The sequence below is a fragment of the Diabrotica undecimpunctata genome, chromosome 3, assembly GCF_040954645.1.
Source record: "Diabrotica undecimpunctata isolate CICGRU chromosome 3, icDiaUnde3, whole genome shotgun sequence".
NCBI classification, from domain to species: domain Eukaryota; kingdom Metazoa; phylum Arthropoda; class Insecta; order Coleoptera; family Chrysomelidae; genus Diabrotica; species Diabrotica undecimpunctata.
The window spans coordinates 40,969,187-40,990,733 of NC_092805.1; the positions used below are offsets into that span (position 1 = coordinate 40,969,187).

Consider the following 21,547-nt stretch of genomic DNA (forward strand, 5'->3'; position numbering starts at 1 on the left):
AAAATGGTTAATGGTCTTTAAATAGTCATTCATTAATATCAGAAAATTTTTGTTTAATCGATTATAAGCGAGTGAAGAGATCTGACACAGTTGTTTTTTGCAAGAGTGAATAGTGAGTTTATAGAATATGGAATTAACGTGTGATTATACACCAGTTAAAAAATTAAAGTTGAATCATTTATCACTTAACGAAAAGAGTGTTATCCTTAACGTCTACAATTATTTTAAGCAACACAATCCTTCCAATAATGTTGATAGTATAGTTGAAATTTCGTCTAAAGTAATGGGATATTCAAAATCAACTGTATATAACATTTTAAAAGAGGAAAAATCAGCTGGTATAACGCCACCCAAACCGAGACCAGGAAGACCAAAATTGTCGAAAGTGAATGTGGATGAATTTTTCAAAAATGCAATTCGTAGAATGGTCCACTCATTTCTTTTTTTTAACAAACAAATACCAACTTTCGATAAAGTTTTACAAGCCATAACCGACGATCCCGATTTACCCACAATAAGTAGAGACAAACTTTGGAACGTTTTGCATGAGTTAAACTTAAAGTATGAAAAAGTGGGCAGACAGTCAATGATTATCGATTCCGAAGAAATTGTGTGTTGGAGACGAGACTACCTCAGAAAAATAAAAAAAAATGAGGACAGAAAATAAGAACATTTATTATTTAGATGAAACGTGGGTTAATGAAGGGCATACTGTAGGGAGAGTTTGGAAAGACAAAACTATAAAAACATGTCGACAAGCATTTCTGGAAGGATATTCACCTGGTTTCAAGGAACCAACAGGTAAAGATCGATGATTAATTGTTACCCATATAGGTAGTATGAATGGATTTCTTAAGGAGGGTTTACTTTTGTTTGAATCAAAAAAGACCTGTGATTATCACCAACAGATGAACGGAGACGTGTTTGACGAATATTTCGAACACATGATTAAATTCATACCTAAAAATTCAGTTATTGTGATGGACAATGCAAGTTACCACTCTAGATTGGTTGAACGTTTACCAACTACTCAATGGAGGAAAGATGAAATTGCAATGTGGTTAACTTCTAAGAATTTAATCTTTGACGATACAATGACAAAAGCAGAATTATTAGAGCTTGCTAAAATTAATAAACAAAATTATAAAAAATATGTCATTGAGGAAATAGCCAAAAATAGAGGAATTGAAATACTTCGCCTACCACCGTATCATTGCGAGCTAAATCCGATTGAATTAGTATGGGCCGAAGTTAAAAGTAACGTTGCTCGAAATAATACAACTTTTAAATTGTCAGATGTTACTATTCTTTTTCATAAATCAATATCCGAAGTAACGACTGAACATTGGCAAAAATGTATTAATCACGTTATGGATATTGAGAAAAATATGTGGGAGCTTGATCATATAATAGAAAGCAGTATAGAACCTATATTAATTCATCCCGGATCGGATAACACTTCGTCTGAAACAGAATATGAGGAAGCTTAACTTTAAACTGTAGCTCAGAAGTTTATTTTACATTTGAACTAATTGCCGACAACTTCATTGTTTATTTTTTATTTATTTTTTATTGCTAATATAATTTTCATTCTTATTTCCAATATTATTAGTATTAAGAATATTATTATTTATTAATAGGAATATATAAAAACTTACAGTTTTTGTGTACCTATGTATTTTACGTTTCAGTATAATTTATTATATTTTATTATTTTATATTAACTGTATGTTTCACAAATAATAGAATTTTTATTCTTTTTATGTATATATCTTTTTATTTTAAACCAGTATTGGATTTGATTAATTACTTTGTTCTAAATATCCAAATAAATTTAACGCAAACTTTTCTTACGTTTACGTTTTAGTTAGATGTGCCTATGTATTTCGAGGTGCGAAGATTAGTATTCTGAGAATAAATAGATCACTAATAAGAAGTATTAATAATTTTCCTTACCGAAAGTTTCAGAGAGGAATCTTCATCGATCATCTGTTTTTCTTTAAGATGTTCTATAAATAAAGATTTTATAATAAAGATTTTAAGGTATTTACTTTTTTAATAAGCCTTCTATTTCTTTGTTGCAACATTTTGATTTGTTTGTTTTTCTTTTGAATTAATTTGTTTACTACTACTTTATATCCCTGGTCTCTGTTAGATGATCCTTGTTCAAAGTCACCAAGATAATGTTTTCGCTCTTTCAAGGGAGATTCTAACGTAGTTTCGTCTGAAATTTCTACTGGAGTTTTTATGGTGGTAGATTCACTCGTTGTTATATTTATATTTTCCCTTTTAGATCCTGTTGGTTTGACTGAGACAGTTTCTCTTTTTACTGGAAATTTTCTAGTAACTTGCTTAATTAAATGGTTGGAAAATCGAAAATGCTGGGTACAGCATCTTTTTTTAGTTGTTTTTTTGAACTTCAACCACTAGTAATATACGAATCCGCTGTGAAATGTTTGGAGCAAATTTTAAAACTCTTTGTTGGTTTAAAATTTTCACGGCGCATCGCTATAATCCATTTTTTTGCAATGATGAATCTTTAAGAAATCTAAAACAATTTAGTTACTTATTCTCTCAGTTTTCAATCTAATTATAAAATGAAAATTATATATAAGACTCTCTCTCTCTCATATGTATCTATTTTAAACACTTTGGGAGGGAAAAGTAAAATAATAGGTGCTAAATTTCTGGTATGTTTTTCAAGTTTAATTTGTGAATTTACTTACCCATGAAATGATATATTTGTCCCTTTTTTGTCGCTGCGTACAATTAAATGCACTGCAAGATAACACCATAATTAAAATATTAATGTATTGGAAAAATTTTTAATTGGAAAACTTTAAAAAATTAACAATGCCTATACACTTCTAATCTCTACCGTTTCTGCCGTAAACTGACGTCACCCACAGCTGTGTGAATCGTTTTATGTTGGCTTCACACTTTGAGACGAGAGAATAGCATTACGGCGTGTCTATCAGTTTTTATGGTCTAAGATTGTAACGATAATATTTTGCTTAACATAGGGTAAGAAAATAGGGGTACTTATAAAATTGGGGAGAGAAACTAATGGGGGTCAAGATAGGGCAAGCAAAATAAACGCTACTATGCGAACTCAGGCACTCAGGGGTTAAATGGAGAGCTGGGGTCGTGGATAAGTAAAAGACTGGGTGTCGGATTGGGGTAACTACCAGAATATGAAACAAAGGGATACTTACATAAATCTCCTGGACAAATGGACAAATAAAGACAAGAAGAAATACCTCTAGCTATTTTTATTCGGACGCCGCTTCGAAGAAAACTTCCTGCTGGAAGAAAGAAAATTTCTTTTTCCCTAAAATAAAGAAACACAAACAGGGGTTAGGAGATTTTTCTAAAGTAAAATAAACAAAATGGTTGGAGAAACAAATCAAACGTTTATTTTTGTCTCAAACAAACAGATATCAAACATACAGATTGCACAAAAATTATTAAAAGTTGCAAAATACAAAATTACAAAAAAACTTACATGTGTTCTATTTGTTTACAAGTGAGTATTGCTACATAATTTGTTACAAGTAAAATAGAATTATTTATACAGATCAACCTTTGTTTTTACAAACAAAACATACTAATGTCACAAAATATGAATCATATGCCAAAGCTGTCGTATGTCAAATAAAACAGAGAACAATTAAAATGACAGCATAGCCACACCCTAAGATTTACAATACGAATAAATTATTAAGACCTTTTATTTATATTATTGACTATTTAAATTATGAAAGCAATGATTAAAAAAATGTCTATTTTTATTTTAAAAGTTTAAACACAAAAAAAGTTACCTTGATTTTCACATGAAATAAGCACTAAAATTTCTGAGATTTAAATGGAAATATACTGGAACCTCTGCTAGACAAAAGGGATTGCTTCACTTCAAGCTGGTCTGGGAAGACGACCAGAGACAAATATAGATGAGGTTGGAACCTATTGGTTGGACTATTGGACACACCCTAATACGCAGCTTTTTACAGCATTTCAAAACTCTGGTACATGGCACAAATCCTTAAATATTTGGCAAAGTAGTGGTTACTCTTTCCTAATCTGTCATATTACAGAGAGTAAATTTTCACAAATTCCACAAATTTTGCCGGTTTTGACAACTTAAACTGCCCACACGTCCGTTCAACCTGACTTCGTTCCCAAACCTCCTCAACTCAACTCCACTGTCCTTTTCGTTTTTATTTCAATCGCCGGTTAGCAACACCCCTTCTTCTCCCGCATCGCCTACCATTTGCTGAATCCACCCGAAAATTAACCTTGAGACATTTCTCAACTTAAATTCAAGAACGTAAACAAAAATAGAAGGAAATATATCTTAACATTTTAACTGCGTTGCAAACAGAAAAACAGGGGCATCTTTAGAAATTTTTAACATATCAATATTTCGTAGTTAAAAGAAAAATTTAAAACGCTACAAGATTAACACCAAAAACTTCAGAAGGTTACACGAATTCAAGATGCACAATTAGTCAATTGGCTAATAAACCATATAAATAATAAATAAACCATAATAATAAACGTCTTCCCAAAAAAAAACATACGACTGATGCATATGTAATTGTTCGTTTTATCACTATGTTATAAATCCAATAGAACATGTCTGGTTCTGGTTTTAAACCCCAAATTTTTCCACGAGTACGTCTGACTACTATTAACGTAGTCACCTTCTTCTTGATTATTCGTTTTCTGTCTGCTGATTCCAGGTAAGCCTTGAGTCTATTGTTACCCGCAGGTACTTCACTCACCAGTATATTTGTACTATTTAGGCTTAGAGGACCCAATACTTATAAATTCCTCCTTCTAGTAAATGTCATGATTTTGGACTTCTGAAGAATAAAACAACCTACCACAACAAAATGCTCACGCGAGTTGAAGCTTGCATAAGGGCTAAGGGTGATAACCCTGACTACTAAAAACAGCATAAATCTTTTTTTTTTATTTTTTTTTTACTAATGACAGAAGTGTACTTACATTAAAATCTGGTCAGTAAGACTAATTATCAATTTGTTTCTAACTTAAATTACTAATGAAATCTTAAAATTAGGTGTCTACTCACTAGTATCTTTCCTATTATTTCTAATAACTAGCATTAAATTTAGCATGCATACTCGCACAACACTTTACTCTGCTTTTCACTCACTCATTATACCAGTTCAAAAGGCTTTGTTCTTTTGAGCCTTCTCTCTAGGTTCGTATTGTCGAGGAGCTGGATAGCCTCGACGTTTACATGATGATGGAGTCGTTGTTCATGGCTCCCTGCAAATTTCTTGATTATCTGATTGACTTCTTCCATCTGGAGGTCCCGGTGATGGTCGTTGTTCCTAACGTACCAAGGCGATCTACGATGTTCCTCAGCACTTTATTCTGGAATATCTGGATTACTTTGATGTTACTAGGCTTGGCACAGCCCCAGAGTTGGCAGCCATAGGTCCATACTGGTCTTAGTATTTGTTTATAGGTTAGGAGTTTATTATTTATGGATAGAGAGGAATGTCTTCCCATCAAGCAATACATTTTCTTGTAGCGGATGCCTAGTTCTTCTCTTTTCTTCTTCACGTGAGCTTTCCAGCGAAGTTTCGCATCAAGAGTGATGCCCAAGTACTTTGCTGATGTTGCAATAGGCACTTGGACATCATTTATTCTAATTGGAATATTATTAATTCGCTTATTGGTAAAATTTATATGGACTGATTCATTGTATTCAGCTTAATTTTCCATTTTTTAGTCCATTCATGGATTTTATTTATTGAATTTTGTAGTTTTTCTGTAGCTTCTTCGACGGTGTCACTTAACGCTAATAAAACCAATTTAAATATTATTCGTTTACATTGAAATTTTTTATACTATCGACTTCAAAACAAATAGTTTCAATTTGTTATTTCAAGTATTTATTGTCTTCTTTAATTTTTATGGATTGGTGTATTTTACTGATTTTTGACTATCAGTATTTTTCTTTTAACAGTAGATACCAATGAAATAATAACAATGAAATTTTTAATTGTTGTGCTGTTTTTACTACGCGTATGAATAATACATAATCATAATAGTTAGGACATGGATGTCTTATTTTCACCTTTTTTCAGCACGTAGGGTACCAGTGCCAGACGAGAGATTTGATTTTCTTTGTGAATATTTTAAGCCTCTTAGGTAAGTACTTTTCCTATATTCAATTTATTTGAAGGCTGCTTATCTTAATACATATAATTTTTTTGAATTCTTGAAATTTTTTGAACAACTTGGTTGATGGTGTATTAGCACCATAAACCAATAACCATAAAATTATTAGCAATTTCTATCTAGACAAAGATTAGTTTTCTATATCTGTGTCAAAATTTTTTCTGTAATAGTTACAGCGGCGGATTATTAGCTAGACGCAAGATATACTTTATTGGTTAATGTTTATATTGTTTGCTACATCTCCTATATATTTTTATTCTTGTTTTTTTCTTCTTCAAAATATAGCATCAAAATAAAAAAATCTAATCAAGTGTGTGTGAGAGAGATGATGAGATCATCATCAAGTGCCTATCCTTTCTCTCTAAAAGTCTGTCTTTGTTCACACTAACTGGTATAGCCGAAAACAGACTCGGAGGGAGAAAGTTGGGATTTTTAGCCAAATTATAGCTATTTTTTAGCTTTATAAAGGACTTTTTACATCGTCTATTAATGATTACTGCTTTAAATCAAGTCTCTTAATAGTTTAACACTTAGAAATTATACTCCGAACAGTACTTTTTTTACATCTTTAAAGAAAAGGAACATTTGCATACAGACACCTGTGACTCACTTAGGTGGTGTTAGTTTCCTAATACCCTAAGGAAGTTGTGCAAGAACAAGATGCCCGAGGGAATTAGACGTTTAACACTTCGTCCTGTCACCACCAGAGACGGTCGTCGTCCATCTAAAACCTGTCCTCTGTCACTCCAGACATCGTACACATTCATTAGGAAAACCACTAGCACACGAACCACGAACGAATTTATGGATTCGTGCCCACCAACACTCATTTCTCATAATTTTTTTTACCATTTCTTTCACGGAATTATGCATTCCGCAGTTACACTTTCTTTCAAACTTCTCTCTTTCATCCGTCCAACGCTCACACTCCAACATCGTGTGTGTTACAGTATCCGAAAGACTACAGTAAAGGCTCTGATCTGACTGTGCTCTCCTAAACCTAAAAAGGTAGCTGCGGAAGCAGCCATGACCTGTGAGGATTTGCATTAGGTAATAATCCAGCTGTCTCTGCCCACAGTCTACCCAGCTTTAAAGGTTCAGAATTAGTGACTTCGTCCACTCCGCCACATCACGTGTTTACCTCCCACTCTGTCTGTCACTGGACAATTGAAACCAATCAATCGGCCGGCCTTATCTCACTTGCCTCTCGCTCTATAATATTCCGCCCCTCACTACTATAAATCGGGACCCTTTCACCTGCCAGCAAATGTAAAGGAACACAGCCGGTCATCACTCAAACAGCTGCAGCTGACACAGTCCTTTAGACTCATGATATCCGCAGCAGACTAGTTTTGGCGCGTACCTTGACCCTCTTGAAAGTTGGTATTTCTAATGCCTCTCTCCAGATTGGGGCCGTGAAGAGGACGACAAACTGCACAACTCCGTTTAGCGCTCTCCTCCTTTGGGAGTTACGTCCACGCACATGGGGCATTATCCTCCTCAGCGCAACCATGCTCTAAATAGTTCTGAGGGTCACCCCCTCTCAAATGTTCTCCCCAACTTCCGCCCTGGTGGAGAGTAACTCCCAAATACTTGACGTACTTCATGGGTGTTACTCTCGCTCCCGCGCACTTAAATACAACAATGTCTCTCTTTCTGTAGCTTCTGAGTACTACAGCCTCCGTCTTATTCTCCGCGAGAAGAAGATACTGCTCGCTCATCGAATCCTCAACGAGGACACACTCACGCGTAATCCGAAGCAACAGTTCCTCCCTATTCCGTGTATCCACCAGCATAGCGAGGTCGTCCGCAAATGCCAAGGAGGTAACACCCTCCCCATATTCGCAGTTTAAGACCCCTCCATAATATGTCAGGTTCCACAACGACCCAGGACGGACCCTTACCAGACTCCAACCGTTACATCCACCATCCTCCACCACAATCTTCCTCTCGGAAAGATAATCAGCGACCACGTTCCTCAGATACCCAGGAAACTTCCTTGCTCCCAAAGAGCTTATTACGTTACTCCACTGCAATCTATTGAACAGTACTAGGGGAGTGTTAATGTACTAGAGCGTTGTATACATTCAACACCATAGTCTTCAAATAAACTGTTAAGTGACACTTTAATTTCACACACAGAAATTTAAATCGGCAATGAGAAATTTTATGTCGATTGAAAGTTTCCCCTTCTAGGAAACTTCTTAATGTTAATATGTTACCCACATTTTAAATGAATTTCGTGTACTCAATTTTCTGAAACAAATATTTAAAATCTATGCGTGACATTCTGCAAAAGTTAAAAAATTCTCCAGATTCCTCACAAGTCAGTTCATTGAAAAAGTTTGTCATATTTCCTCTATTATAAAAAAATTTTTGAAGCCATTTTCAGATTATTATCCAAATAAAAGATTTTTTCTACATTAACGTTTTTTGTTCTCATTTGTTTTTAAAACGTTAAAATAATTTTTTCAACTTAAAACACACAGAGCTGTTGCCACAGTAATTTCTATGCCTTCCTTTACTGATGGTATACTGATGCAGCACTGTGGTAGTTGTATGTAAATAGTCATTTGCGTTAAATGCTGCCGTGGAAATATTTCGGGCAGGACAGTGGGCAACGCGAGTGCAGCAGCAATGGCAGCATGTAAAGGGAATATAAAACTTTCAAACAAAATAGCAATAATAAACAGTGATGTTTTTTAACAACAAGCAACAGCTACTAGATTCGGTGTTGCGGGTGTTGCCTTCCCGCAAATAAGGAAAAAAAGGAAGAAATTAGACAGACATGCAGTAAATTCAACAAAAATAAGAAATATATCGTGCAGAACTTCAATTAACTATAGGAAACGAAAAAATATAGGTAATAATGCCTACATAAATAAGTATGAACCTGGAGAAGAGTAAATAGAAAAAAGCACCAGGGACATCACCGAAGAGGAAACATTAAAGCTGGAATAAGAGCTAATTTATACAACTAATAAGAAGAAGAATTATGTTAATGCATAATGATTGAGTAGTAATAACAAAAAATTAAACTGCATTTCAATCACTTCCAGTATTGAATTGCGATTTGTATTGTGAATTCACCAAGAATTTTTCGATAATCTTGAAAACGAAACAAATTGACAGCCGGAGGGCAGCAGACGTTGTCTTAGACACAAATTACTAAATCGAAACAAATTATAGACCTAAAATCTCTGAGCTTACACCACACCGCTCGCCCCAATTTGTCTCATACTGTACAATTTCTATCATTAGAGGACGTTTTATAGTTTGACCGTGGCTAAGTCTTTACACCGCCAATTAGGGTAAATGACAGCAGGTACATTTAATTCAGTATTATGGGTATTGGATACACGTAGGTGGTTGTTACGTTATATAGTTTGGTGTTTTTTGCGTTGGCGACATAACTGCTTATTTTTCAATAACTCTGTGTGTTATTTTCTTGGAAAAATAGTCTTTGGTTAGTAATATCTGTAATCTATTTCAATACGCTGTGAGCGAGCATCACCAAATGACAATTTGAATTTTAGACTCAATTTGGAATTATAATAGTGGTATTTTAGTATGTTTTTAGTGCTGGTGATAAAAACTAGTCACAGTATTTATAGTTGAAAATAAAGTTGAAAACTTTAGCATTTTAGAGTATGCAAGATTAGGCAAATGACAAACGAGAGTATTTCTTTATGAAAATTTTTTAAAAATATCATTGATACTAACATTTAGATTTTTGTTGAATAACGATGTTCTAGTCACAAGGAAAATGAAATTTCTGTTGGCTGTATACCATGAATCACAAAAGTTTTATTTAAAAATCCTTCATAAAAGGTATATAATTAAAAAGACCCTTTTGGGCTACATCACAGAAAGTTCTCGGACTAAAAAGTCCATCATCAGTGTAATATTACCCTAACCTTAACCTAAATATCTGGGTAAAAACCCTTAAAAAATTACAAAATTTGTTGTGTGCTATATTATTGTTGAAAATATGTTGTGATGTTAAAGTATTTAACATTCATAGCAACGTGAGACTCCCGTTAGGGGTTGTTGCTGACCCTCAGAGCTTGTCTAAATGGGTTCTAGATGGCAACTCCAGTTGTAGGTGTTTAGGTGTATTACCAATAGGTAGGTTACTACCAATAGATAGGTTCCCAACATAAGATCTAAAACGAATCTCACTACAATTTGTCATAGTCTGGAGCGATATATAGTCCTCTTTTACACATTTGCTTGGGAGGATCTATAGATCCAATTACGTTCTTCCAATTATACGATATTTCATCCCGTCTTACTGGCCATTTACAAAACTTAGCGATTTTTCTATAGCATTAATTAGTGCGCCATCATCTACTGCTGTAAGGACTCCAGGATATAGAGGCTATTTATAAAAAAATATAATGTACGCACCAATAGCTTTTTTAATCTTCAAATCATGTTTTCTTAACTTTGTCAGTAATATTGATTCCTAGAGAACCTAGAACCTCAGATAAACTCAATTTCCTCTTCCGTTTCTTGAAGTTCGTCTATTTCGTCATTTAACGAATCTACGTCTACTAACAAGTAAAATTCTGGAGTTATGCTGGCCCCTTCTTCAATCATTTCTTCCTCTATCGCTTCATTATTTGATGAAAAACTAGATATTTCTTTACTGAGCCCTAAAGGTAAATCTACCTTCTTTTTTTTTTCTACGAATTGTACTTACGAGGTAGTTTCCTGATTTTTTTTCTTGTTGCTGTCTTATAGTTTAATTTCTCACTAGTTTTCGTCGCATTGGACTGATAACTTGGTTTGAAACGATCTACGAGGTGCATTACATGGCACAATATCAAATTTACTAAATCCAGACTTTAATAACTTTTTGGGTATTTTTTCCATTAACAATTCTAGACGCATGCTGTTTCTCAAGAACGCTTCTTCTTCTTCTTCTAATGCCGAATCCAGTAATGAAGGTTGACTATAACCATTGCATATTCGTCTCTATCTTTGGATTTTCTTAAAAGCGTCTGTGTATTTAACACGGTCCAGTCGCGAATATTTTTCAACCAGAATATTTGTCGTCTACAAGGACCCCTTTTTTCTTCGAATTTACTCTTTATCCAAGAACGTTTGAGCTTCTTTATAGAATAGAATTTTTCTCCAGAACTTCTTCATTGAGGAGTGCTATTTGGAGATAAACAAGTAAAATTAATCTTAATTTTTTTTGCATAAATCTACAACTTCAAGATTAATATGTAAGGAGAAATTATCCCCCATAATGACATTATTTTATTCAATTTTTTTTAATCTGGACTGCATTAGTTCTTTGAACTAATCTGCGAATCAGGTGTACCAGGTGGACCATTCTTAGTCCAAGTCTCCCACCAATGATTAAATTTTTATACCTCATACGGAGGCAACAGTTCACCAGCTGTATTCCCGGAAATGTTTAGTTAACACCTTTTTTGCCGGAGTTCGTCCGTTATTATCGTTCTAATTAGAAATGGCATATGGTTTAACTCCGGCAAATATTAGTTATACGTTTTTAATATGTATTTTGTCATTTTGACAGCATTAAGCGTTGCTCTACTTTTTGTGTTACAAGCTATCCGTGTAGTGAGGTCTTTATAGCAGTTTAGGAAGAATCCTGTTTATCCTTGAAGCGAGCTATATTTATCCGTTTTTGATTCAAATACAACTTAATTATTTGCCTCAATTCCACTTTCGTGTTGGAGAAACCCGAATTGCTTAGACTCAAAACTCATGTAACAAACGATCTGTCTTTTTCATAGGTAAATATTGGCGAATATATGGCAGACAAACATACTATTAAATCCTTCTCGGAATAATCGGTATATCTTAATAAGTCTAATAAGTATTCACGTTTTGCCGGTAAAATAAGTATACATTTCAATAGAATGAGTATAATTTGCATTATTTTAGTAACTAAAACAAACTAGAAACTACATTTGTAAACATAAAAAAATATTCTCTGACATTCTGATTTAACGCCATTTGTTTTAGTCGTTAAATTTCATAGTAACAAACTAACTGTACACCTAAACTTGTACTTACCACAGGGATTTTCTATACAATAATATTTTACAGCCTAACAAAAAAACCGAATTTTAAGATTATGATTTGGGCTTCTATTAACACAATACTGGTGGTCACAACCACATTCGCGCTACACCTTCTCTAGTGCAAAATTATCAAATTGAGTGCAAAGTGACCCCATTTTACGTTATCCTTAATACGTATACTGACTTAGGTCCTAGCTGAATAAGTTACAAATTATTTTACGTCACAAAAGAAGAGACCTTTTTACTATCTATAACATTTTACACTGTTGGGTTGTCCTGAAATACTACATTTTGTTTTTTTTTATTGCTCCCCATACCCTTTCAGAGAGTGAGATTCCGGTTTATCATTTATCCATATTTGTTGCTAATTCTTTTACCGGCTCTACGATTGTTTCTCTTTTCCTTCCATATTCTTCTATTTGGTCCAGTCACTCCTTTCTTTGTCTGTCCCTTATTGTTTTTCAACCATTTCCATTATTCTCTTTACCACTCGAGTTTGATCCATTATTACCACGTAACCGAACCAATTCCTTTGTTTCTTTTTGATTTTTGTCAATATTCTCCCTTCACCAAAGCTATTTCTTATATCTTCACTTCTTACACGGTGCCACTTAGTCTTTCCTGCTATTTTCCTAATATGCTGTGTTTCTATTGCTATTCTATTAATAAATTCTATTTTTTTTTCTGTTTCTTGTTAACTATCCAGTTTTCACTAGCTTGTTTTATAAGTGGTATTGTTATAGTATTGTCAATTTTCTATTTTACTTCTACTTCAATTTTCTTATCTCCTAGTATTGTTTTGTTTAGTGCATAATATGTTGTGCAGTTGTTTTGTTAACACTTTAACCAAGTATTCGAATGTGATTCCCTTTTCTAGTTCCTTTTCCTTGCACTTAATTTATAATAAAGACCTTTACGTCTTGGTCATTTATTTATTCCTTGTTAACTGTCATTACTTTTATTTTGTCTGCATTTATTTCCATTTTACCTTTTCTCCGTCCATATGTTAACCAATTTGTGCATTTTATTTTTTAAATTTGGTTGGTTACAATCATAGCCATCTTAATTTTATTCACTGTCACTCTAAATAGCGTGCTTGTTTCAATACCATGCTAATCTCGCAAGTTCTTTAACCGTGAAGTATTTTTTCGTCTTGGATGTGTTTGCCTGCTATTTTCCCTTGCATAATATTTTGTAGCAACCTATATTTGCTACCTCATATTACATATCTGAAGTACTCCAGCTTTCTCTTCTTGATGCTTTTATAATATCAGTAGTCCTGCTGGGACGTTATAGTATTGTGGAGTTTCGAATCTTCTCCACCCAAGAAAATTTTAAAATTCTTCTATAACACTACTTTTCGAAAGCCCCAAGGCGATTTAGATCACTTTTATTCATAGTCCAAAACTCGACACCATAAAGTAAGCGTTTATATGTTATTCAATGTTTACATTTTATTTTTTAAATTTGCCGTAAGAACCATGCCATCTGCATAGAGAAGATTGTAACCTTTTACCGGATGTATATTTTTCTTTTTATTGTACCACGTGCTATTAGAACGTTGGTTATCGTCATAGCTATCTTAATTTTATATACTGCGACCTTAAATAGCCAGACAATATTTCTTCTTCCGGTGTTCGTTCTACTGAGACATAGATTTGTATTAAGGTTATTATCTCTTTTATTCGTAAAGTTATTGTCATTATTCTAGAGTTTATCGATTTGTACTGGGTGACTTTTTGGTCTATTTCTTTTGCTATTAGTATTCCTACTCCCTCCTTTCCTCTTTGGTCAGCATTTACTCCTGAAAAATATAGTTTTTCATTTCATTTCCTCACATAGCTATACCTCTTTTCCTGTTATTGTGTTGTTTTTCCATGTTCCTTTAGTGAGTTCTTCCTGATCTTTTTGTTTTGTGCTTGTCTCATTTTCTAATCCATCTCTTGAAAAGGTAAAAGGGGCTAAATAAGTAGAAGGCGAATTTGTACAGTTTTTCGCAAAAATGACCTATTAATATGAAAGTTACAATTGTAGCTATAATTATATTTTATCTTTCGTACCTCTATTTTGGTATAATCCTAATTCTGGTTAGGAATTTTTAGTTATTGTTCCTCAGTCTAATTGTATTCAGTGTAAGCAAATGCCTCGAGTTCGAATAAACCATAATTACAACCATTTTATCGATTTTGACAGGGGTAGAATTATTGCGTATAAAGATATGGGTTTGCCGTATCGCGAAATTGGCCGTCGTGTTAATTTTACGGCAATGACGGCTATGCGTGTCTGTCGTGTGTGGACAAACTAAGGTAAAGGACCGCGAGGAAGACCAACTGGTCAACCAAGGCATACCACAGAGCGTCAAGGTAGGCGCTTTAGATTACTGGCTCTGCCAGACCGTTTTGCTACTGCGCGTCAAATTGCTGACCAATGGTTTGGAGTAGTAGGTAGACCTGTTAGTATGCGTACACTATACCGTCGTATTCAAGCCTTTGGACTGGTTTCATTCCGCTCAAGACTAGTGATTCCTTAGACTGCGGACCACGGTCATCAACGTTTGAATTGGTGCAGAGAACGGCAGCATTGGGTAGCAGAATGGCGTTATGTAGCATTCAGCGATGAATCACGATTCTGTTTAGGAATGCATAATGGTCGTAGGATTGTAAGACGCCGCCGTGGAGAACGACAAGATATCGGGTTTACTGTTGAGAGGCATGTATACAGGACAGTTGGAGTAATGGTTTGGGGGGCTATTGCCTATGGTATCCGATCACCATTTGTGTTCATTCGAAGCAATATCACAGCTGCGCGTTATGTTGAAGACATCTTACAAACCAGTTTACTGCCTTATCTCGACGGCCGTCGAGACGTCATTCTTCAGCAACACAACGTGCGTCCCCATATTGCTCATCAAACTATGGACTTTTTCCAAGAAGCTGGCGTTAATGTGTTGCCACGGCCGCTCCGTGTTCCGGATTTAAATCCTATCGAACATGTATGGGATATGATGGGAAGGAGACTGTCCACTTTGCACCATCCTGCACAGACTCTGGCACAGTTAATACATGAAGTTTAAGTTGCTTGGAACGAGGTGCCACAAGCAGACATCGATCATCACATTTTGTCAATGCCTAGACGTATACAGGAGTGTATTCAGCTACGGAGTCGCCAAACACATTATTAATTTTTTTTTGATTACTTGTTAATAAACATTCTTGACAACGTAAATCTACCATGTTGCCAAAAAATTAAGTTCAAGAAATTATTCCTTCTGAGTGTAACACTTCTAATGTCACTGAGTATATTTACTTCGAAGTTGTCTTTGTCCTATGTTGCTTCACCCTGGTCGTTCTCTGCGCTTTCTTCAAGGATTCTTTTATGGTCTTCTTGATTCTTTACTATTTATCTCTTTTCTCTTACGTCTTTGAATATCTTATAGTGAGAGAATTCCCAAGAACTGTTAATCCGTAACAATGTACGCTTTCTTCAAGGATTCTTTTATGGTCGTTACTTCTCGTATCCTGGTCCATTACGTTGTTTACTGTTCCTTGTTTCTTTATATCTCTATTCTGTTACATCTTTCAATATCAAATATTGAGAGAATTCTTAAGAACTGTTATATCGTAACCCGTAACAATATACAGGGCGATATATTTAAAATATGGAAGTCTTAGTCAACGTGCAGTGTAACCGAATGTGGTAGGAAGCTGTATTTGAAAATAATTGGGCATATCCAAAAACCCATATCCCAAATTTTTAGGTATTAATTGTGTCAAGTTTCTCTAAAACGTCTAATTAGAACTCTCAGATAATCACCCTGTATGACTTTGTGTAATAATCATTATCTTTATTTGTCGTTGGTTAAATGAGAACGGTGTAAAATACATTTCGGAAAAAATAACGTACCTATATGCTTAAAAATTACCTTGTTCTGTATTAATGCCTTACTTTGTTATTTTACACACGGGAGTGAATAAGTTTTTCCCCCTTTTTCATACCTCAATACGAAAACCAGCATTATTTTCATTCACCAAATCGAACATTTACCAAATGATCAGGTATGTAAGTTGAGGAAGTGCCTTGGGCTCGTCACGAATTGTATTTTATTCTTGAAACTACTCGATCCAATCAAAAGATTTGCTAAAGTGTACACTTATCGAAATTGTACGTTATATGTCGTTTTTGTGACTATACAAAGAAAAATTAATTTTCTGCCGTAAGGGTGGCAATTTCACCCTTAGGATGGTCTCTAAATGACAGGTTTTGCTCCTCTTTTTAAACAAGCACACGAAAACCTAAAAATACACAAAGAAAATGTTTGAATAGTCGCGTTAGTTAACAAGTACCATAAAAGAAAAATACAGGGCATTACACGACAGTTGTTACATTCTAAAATATTTATATAATTAATGGCTGGGACATAAAAAATATTAATATGATTAATACTATCGACGTTTAAGAGATACGCAGTGGACAATTTTTTTTAGATATTTCTTATTAAAAAAAGTTTTATTAAAAAGTTATTTATAGAAGGTATATAATTAAAAATACCCTTTCGGGCTACATCACAGAACGGGCTAAATTAGTGTAAGTACCTGGACTACTTGGAAAAGTATTACAATTTTAGTGAAAGCAAACATAAAGGTTAAATTTTGACCAAGGTCGAAAAAGCAATGTGGTTAAATACTTACCAGGCATACATGAGACAAGCCACTAAATATCTGGGTAGCTTCCAGATTAGGGTTAGATTAATGTCTTCCTCAGAACTAGACTACAATATTACTTTTTAACAGTCTTTCCTATTTTCTTTATTTCAGTTTTCTTTTTTTTTGCACCTAACTCTTAGGTCGAGCGCCCACGGCGCAACTGTTTTAAAACTACCTTCCGAAACCGATTGTACTTGCAACTATTTTGTTAGCGTCGGCAGTGTAAATGCCCGGGGATTCGCCCACGAGGATATCAACCTGGGACTAATTTTTCACTAGTTTTTAACCGTTATTTTAATTGCTTGACTTTATAATTCCTGTTTTTCGGCTGTATCGGTTACTACCCTAGTCTTACCCTTTCTGCTTCGAGACTTTTTTTCCTGGCAGTTCCTTTGGGTAAGGTCGAACGACTTCTGGTGGCAATAGAGTATATCTTTTAGCACATTCTTTTGCACTTGCGGATGTAAAAAGTACTACGTTGAGTGCAGCTACATTTTCTAGGTAATCAGTGGTATTTGACACCACGTTTAGCGCATCTGAAACAGTTACCTCATCCAGCAGAGGTGTAGCGCTGACAAAAGAGCTCATATACAAGTCTTCACTAAAAATATTATCATTAAATGCCCATATTCCGTCACTTTAAATTTGTATGTTAGAAGGTGTAAACGCCATAGGAAAAGCAGTTCCAAAACACTCCGCTACATTATAAATAGTCAGTGGCATTCCTAGATAATGGAAACGTCAATCGTTGCAAGCTTTGCTGTAATATTTCTTCTGTGGGGCAAAAACGGACTGTCTGAAGGGCTGTAGCTTGGGGCTTGTATGAGGAGGAACTGTAAATAGGACGATAACATTTTCGTTAACCAAGTTGCTCTCGTGATTGTCCATGATTAGGAGCACTTTTTTCTCCATTGGGTCGGACATCGTTTAAAAAATCTTTAAACTTTTCAGCGTTTAACCCCCCATTGAAAGTAGCAAGACCCAATGTTTCTGTGGGTGCACCATTAATCATGTGGGGCTTAAAATGCACTCTTGAAAATATCACACAAGGAGGCACCGAATTTCCTAGCGCATTGACACAAGCAATAATAGTGACGTTGCTACCTCTTTCGCCTGATGTCTCGCTACCCACTTGTTTTGTTTTTGGGGTAAATCTTTTATGGGCGTGTGTACAGTAGGAAGCCCAGACTCGTCTACGTTGTATATTTTTTTAGAAGTGAAATTGTGTTTGAGCAGCAAGTCTGTATATTTTTGAAAAACTCGGACACATTAGCCTGGTCAAAGGCTGTAGTATGGGCCAAGCTTGTGACTTCTTTTTTTGCAGGCTTAGATTTTGCTTTCGTTTGATAAAGCAGTCATAAAACATCTTTCTAGCTGCTTTATTTGTGTCTCAAGAACTTGAGGAGGCTTTAAAAAAAAACTACATATTTATAGGCTAAATTCCTCTTTGCAAATGCTGTGAAATTTGGATGTTTTCAAACAATATTGAACTAACTGCTCTATATTTAGGAAGACTAAGATATGCAGGACATCTGGCAAGATCACAGCAGAACAACCCTCATAGAAGAATCCTTGTCACAACCTGTGGGAAGTAGAAGTAGGGGTAGGCCAAACCTCAGATGGAGGGATGGTGTAGATGAGGATAGTAGAAAAATAGGCGCAGCAAACTGGCAACAGTTGGCAATGGATAGAACTGACTGGCGAAATAGACTTGGGAAGGTCGAGGCTCTTTTATAGGGCTGTAGCACCAATGATGATGATGATATTATATTTTTGCTTTATTTGTTTTTCTTGTCTTATCGGCCTATCATAGATTTTGGAACAATCAATTCTTTAGCTGCCTTTCGAATTGTCTATCGTTATTCTATAGCCTTCTTTATAGTTTCTTTGAAGTTATCTGTATTTAACTAAGTTCAGTTAATTTGTTCTTACTTCGAGGCATCTAAATAACAAAAATTGTCGCATTGAAGTGAACTTTCAAATGATATAATAGCTTGTACCTTGGATCAGTTCCAAGGTACAAAAATATGTATTCCAAGTTACAAAATTATTTTGTTTTATTAAAGAAGTGAGATTACGTAAACTGATTGAGTAATCCTTCAAAAAACAGCAAAATAAGTAAATACACATTAGCAGACAAGTAAGTATATATATATATATATATATATATATATATATATCGAAAGTTTGCCATTGCGCAACCACTGACGTGAATACGGAGGAGGAGACGGATGGAGATGTTGGACATAAAAGACCGCGAAGTTCCCTTGTGGCACTTATGGCGCCAAATTTAAAGTAAATCTATCGCAGTGCCTAGGTACAAGATGTCCCAAGATACACGGATCTCCCCCACATACTTAGGTACAACAATAAATGCCAATTGCGATCATTATTTGGAGATCAAATGTAGAATAGAAAAATCAAGATCATTTTCATGGAGGATGCCGAAATTATTTCGCAGTCATGACCTGAAAAGAAAAATGAAAGTTTAAATACTTAACAGCTATGTTTTACCAGTTCTTTTCTGCGGTGCTGAAACATGGACCTTTACAGGTGTATCCACAAAAAAATTGAAGGCTTTTAAAATACGGTTTTGTTGAGGGATTTTCTAGAAGTATCGTATATCAATTGAAGACGGTTAAGAATACTTCATAGGCATATGGGGAAGTCTTTCAAACAGTTCAAAAATGCAAGCCCCAATGCAAGTGTTAAAACTAAAAATACAATGAAACATACCTTTTAGAAGGAATTCTGGAGTACTTGGCTAAAGAACCTGAGAACATCGTTCCAAAAAAATACAACAGACATTTCCTGTGCTGCGAACAATAAAGTAGGAATAGCCATTCTGGTTGCTAACATTCGGTAACGAATCGTTGCTCGTAGAGAAGAACTAACAAACGGCTACCAAGCTGTTTATTTCTGAAATAACCAGACTAAGCTAAGTTGACATTTCGTATTTAAAATTAGATCAATGTTCACAGCAACTAAATAAAATATCTGATAAGTGGTATACTGGACAATGTATTAAAGAAATGAAAAATACGCGTTGAGATATTTTATTTTTTTGCATAAAAACGGCGCATTGTCTGAAAAATAATCAAGAGAGAGAGATTTTTGTCATAAATTTAATTCAAAAATCATTTTTAATTTTAAATATTTCAGTGGCTTACCATTTTTTTTTATTCAGACCTTTAGCAGTATTCGCGTCATTTATGAATATGAAATTCTTAGTTGAATGTCAAAAATGCACAATAACTACCTGTTAGAACCCACCAAATTTCATTTGTTTGTATTAACCGGTTCAAAGAAATAAATAAATCGTTAGTTGGTAAGACAATTTTTAACCACCTGTTTCTCGGAAACAAAGCATTGTGTGGACATAGGTTTATATAGCAAACTGTCATTATTTTTTCATGCAGAATTAACACACTGTATAATCGTATTATAAATATTCGGGTCTGAATTGATCCGATCATGCTTATATGCGAACCCCTCAAAAACTTACTACCTCTTATTCTCTGAAGTTGTTAATTTAGAATACTATATTGTTATATATAATACAATGTTGTTAATAAAATATTATGCAAAAAAGAATTTATCTCCAGGCACCATACAAAGTTGAGTGTTCCTGTAGTCGTGCTCACTTGCTGTATTTAGAGAGCCGCCACTGATTCTTACTTGCATAATTTTGGCACAAACGATGATCGCGTGTCAAAGGCCATGTAACGAGTCTCCAGTCGCGGCCATATTGTTTTAATGTGCCGCTATTGGCCGAACAGGCAAGCAGCTTAACTGACTGATCGCACGAATATCTCGAAACTGTGTTCAGCAACACCCTGAGCTTGTCGTGATGTGGCCGAGCCGATAACATTGTTTTTGTTATGAATAAAATACGTATAAATTTAGATTTTTTTTCTCATTTTTCATTGTAATATACATACAAAGTTTATTATTACCACCAAAGTGGCATAAGAATAATTTTCACCATTGTAGCGGTTTTTTATTGATAAGTCAAATATTTTTTACATATTTTGTGTTTATTAGTCAAGACGACCACTATTTTATAATCATTTGGGGTACAGTTTTGCTATTTATCTATACTTTTTATCTACTATCGGTATTTGTCTGATTCGTATTTGCAAACACTACATATCATATTAGCGGATCGAAAAAGAATAAATAACTGATACCCTAATAAATTCAAAGTCATAAATGTCTTCGCTGAAGTCATATCTAAAACTAGCACATTCATTTCTAAAACTAGCACAGAGTTAATCATTCCTAATACATCGTTTTACGCTAATTCTTCAAATATAACTTCTACTTCTGATAGAAACCTCCAGTGTGATGGGTGTAAGAAACCAATACACGTCGCTTGTACGGATCTGTCGGTCGATGGTCGAGTTACGAGGCAAAACGTACGTGGGATATGTATACTTTGCAATGCATGTAGTTCAAACATTGGGAATATTACTGAAATGAAGAGTCTAGTAGTGGAGTTTAAAGCGGACATTAAGAAGAAAATTGAAGACTTTGATTAAAGTATCTGAACTAAGCAATAAATTA

The 21,547-nt window shown here is 34.6% G+C and overlaps 1 protein-coding gene across 1 annotated transcript in view; it reads left to right on the top strand.

Annotated features, from left to right (window-relative positions):
* Positions 1 to 21,547, top strand: part of LOC140436728 (obg-like ATPase 1) — a 180,326-nt gene that overhangs the window by 37,738 nt on the left and 121,041 nt on the right. Inside the window, exon 3 of the mRNA XM_072525783.1 lies at positions 6,130 to 6,186. Coding sequence (XP_072381884.1) covers positions 6,130 to 6,186 — 57 coding nt within the window. The remainder of the gene's footprint in view (positions 1 to 6,129; positions 6,187 to 21,547) is intronic.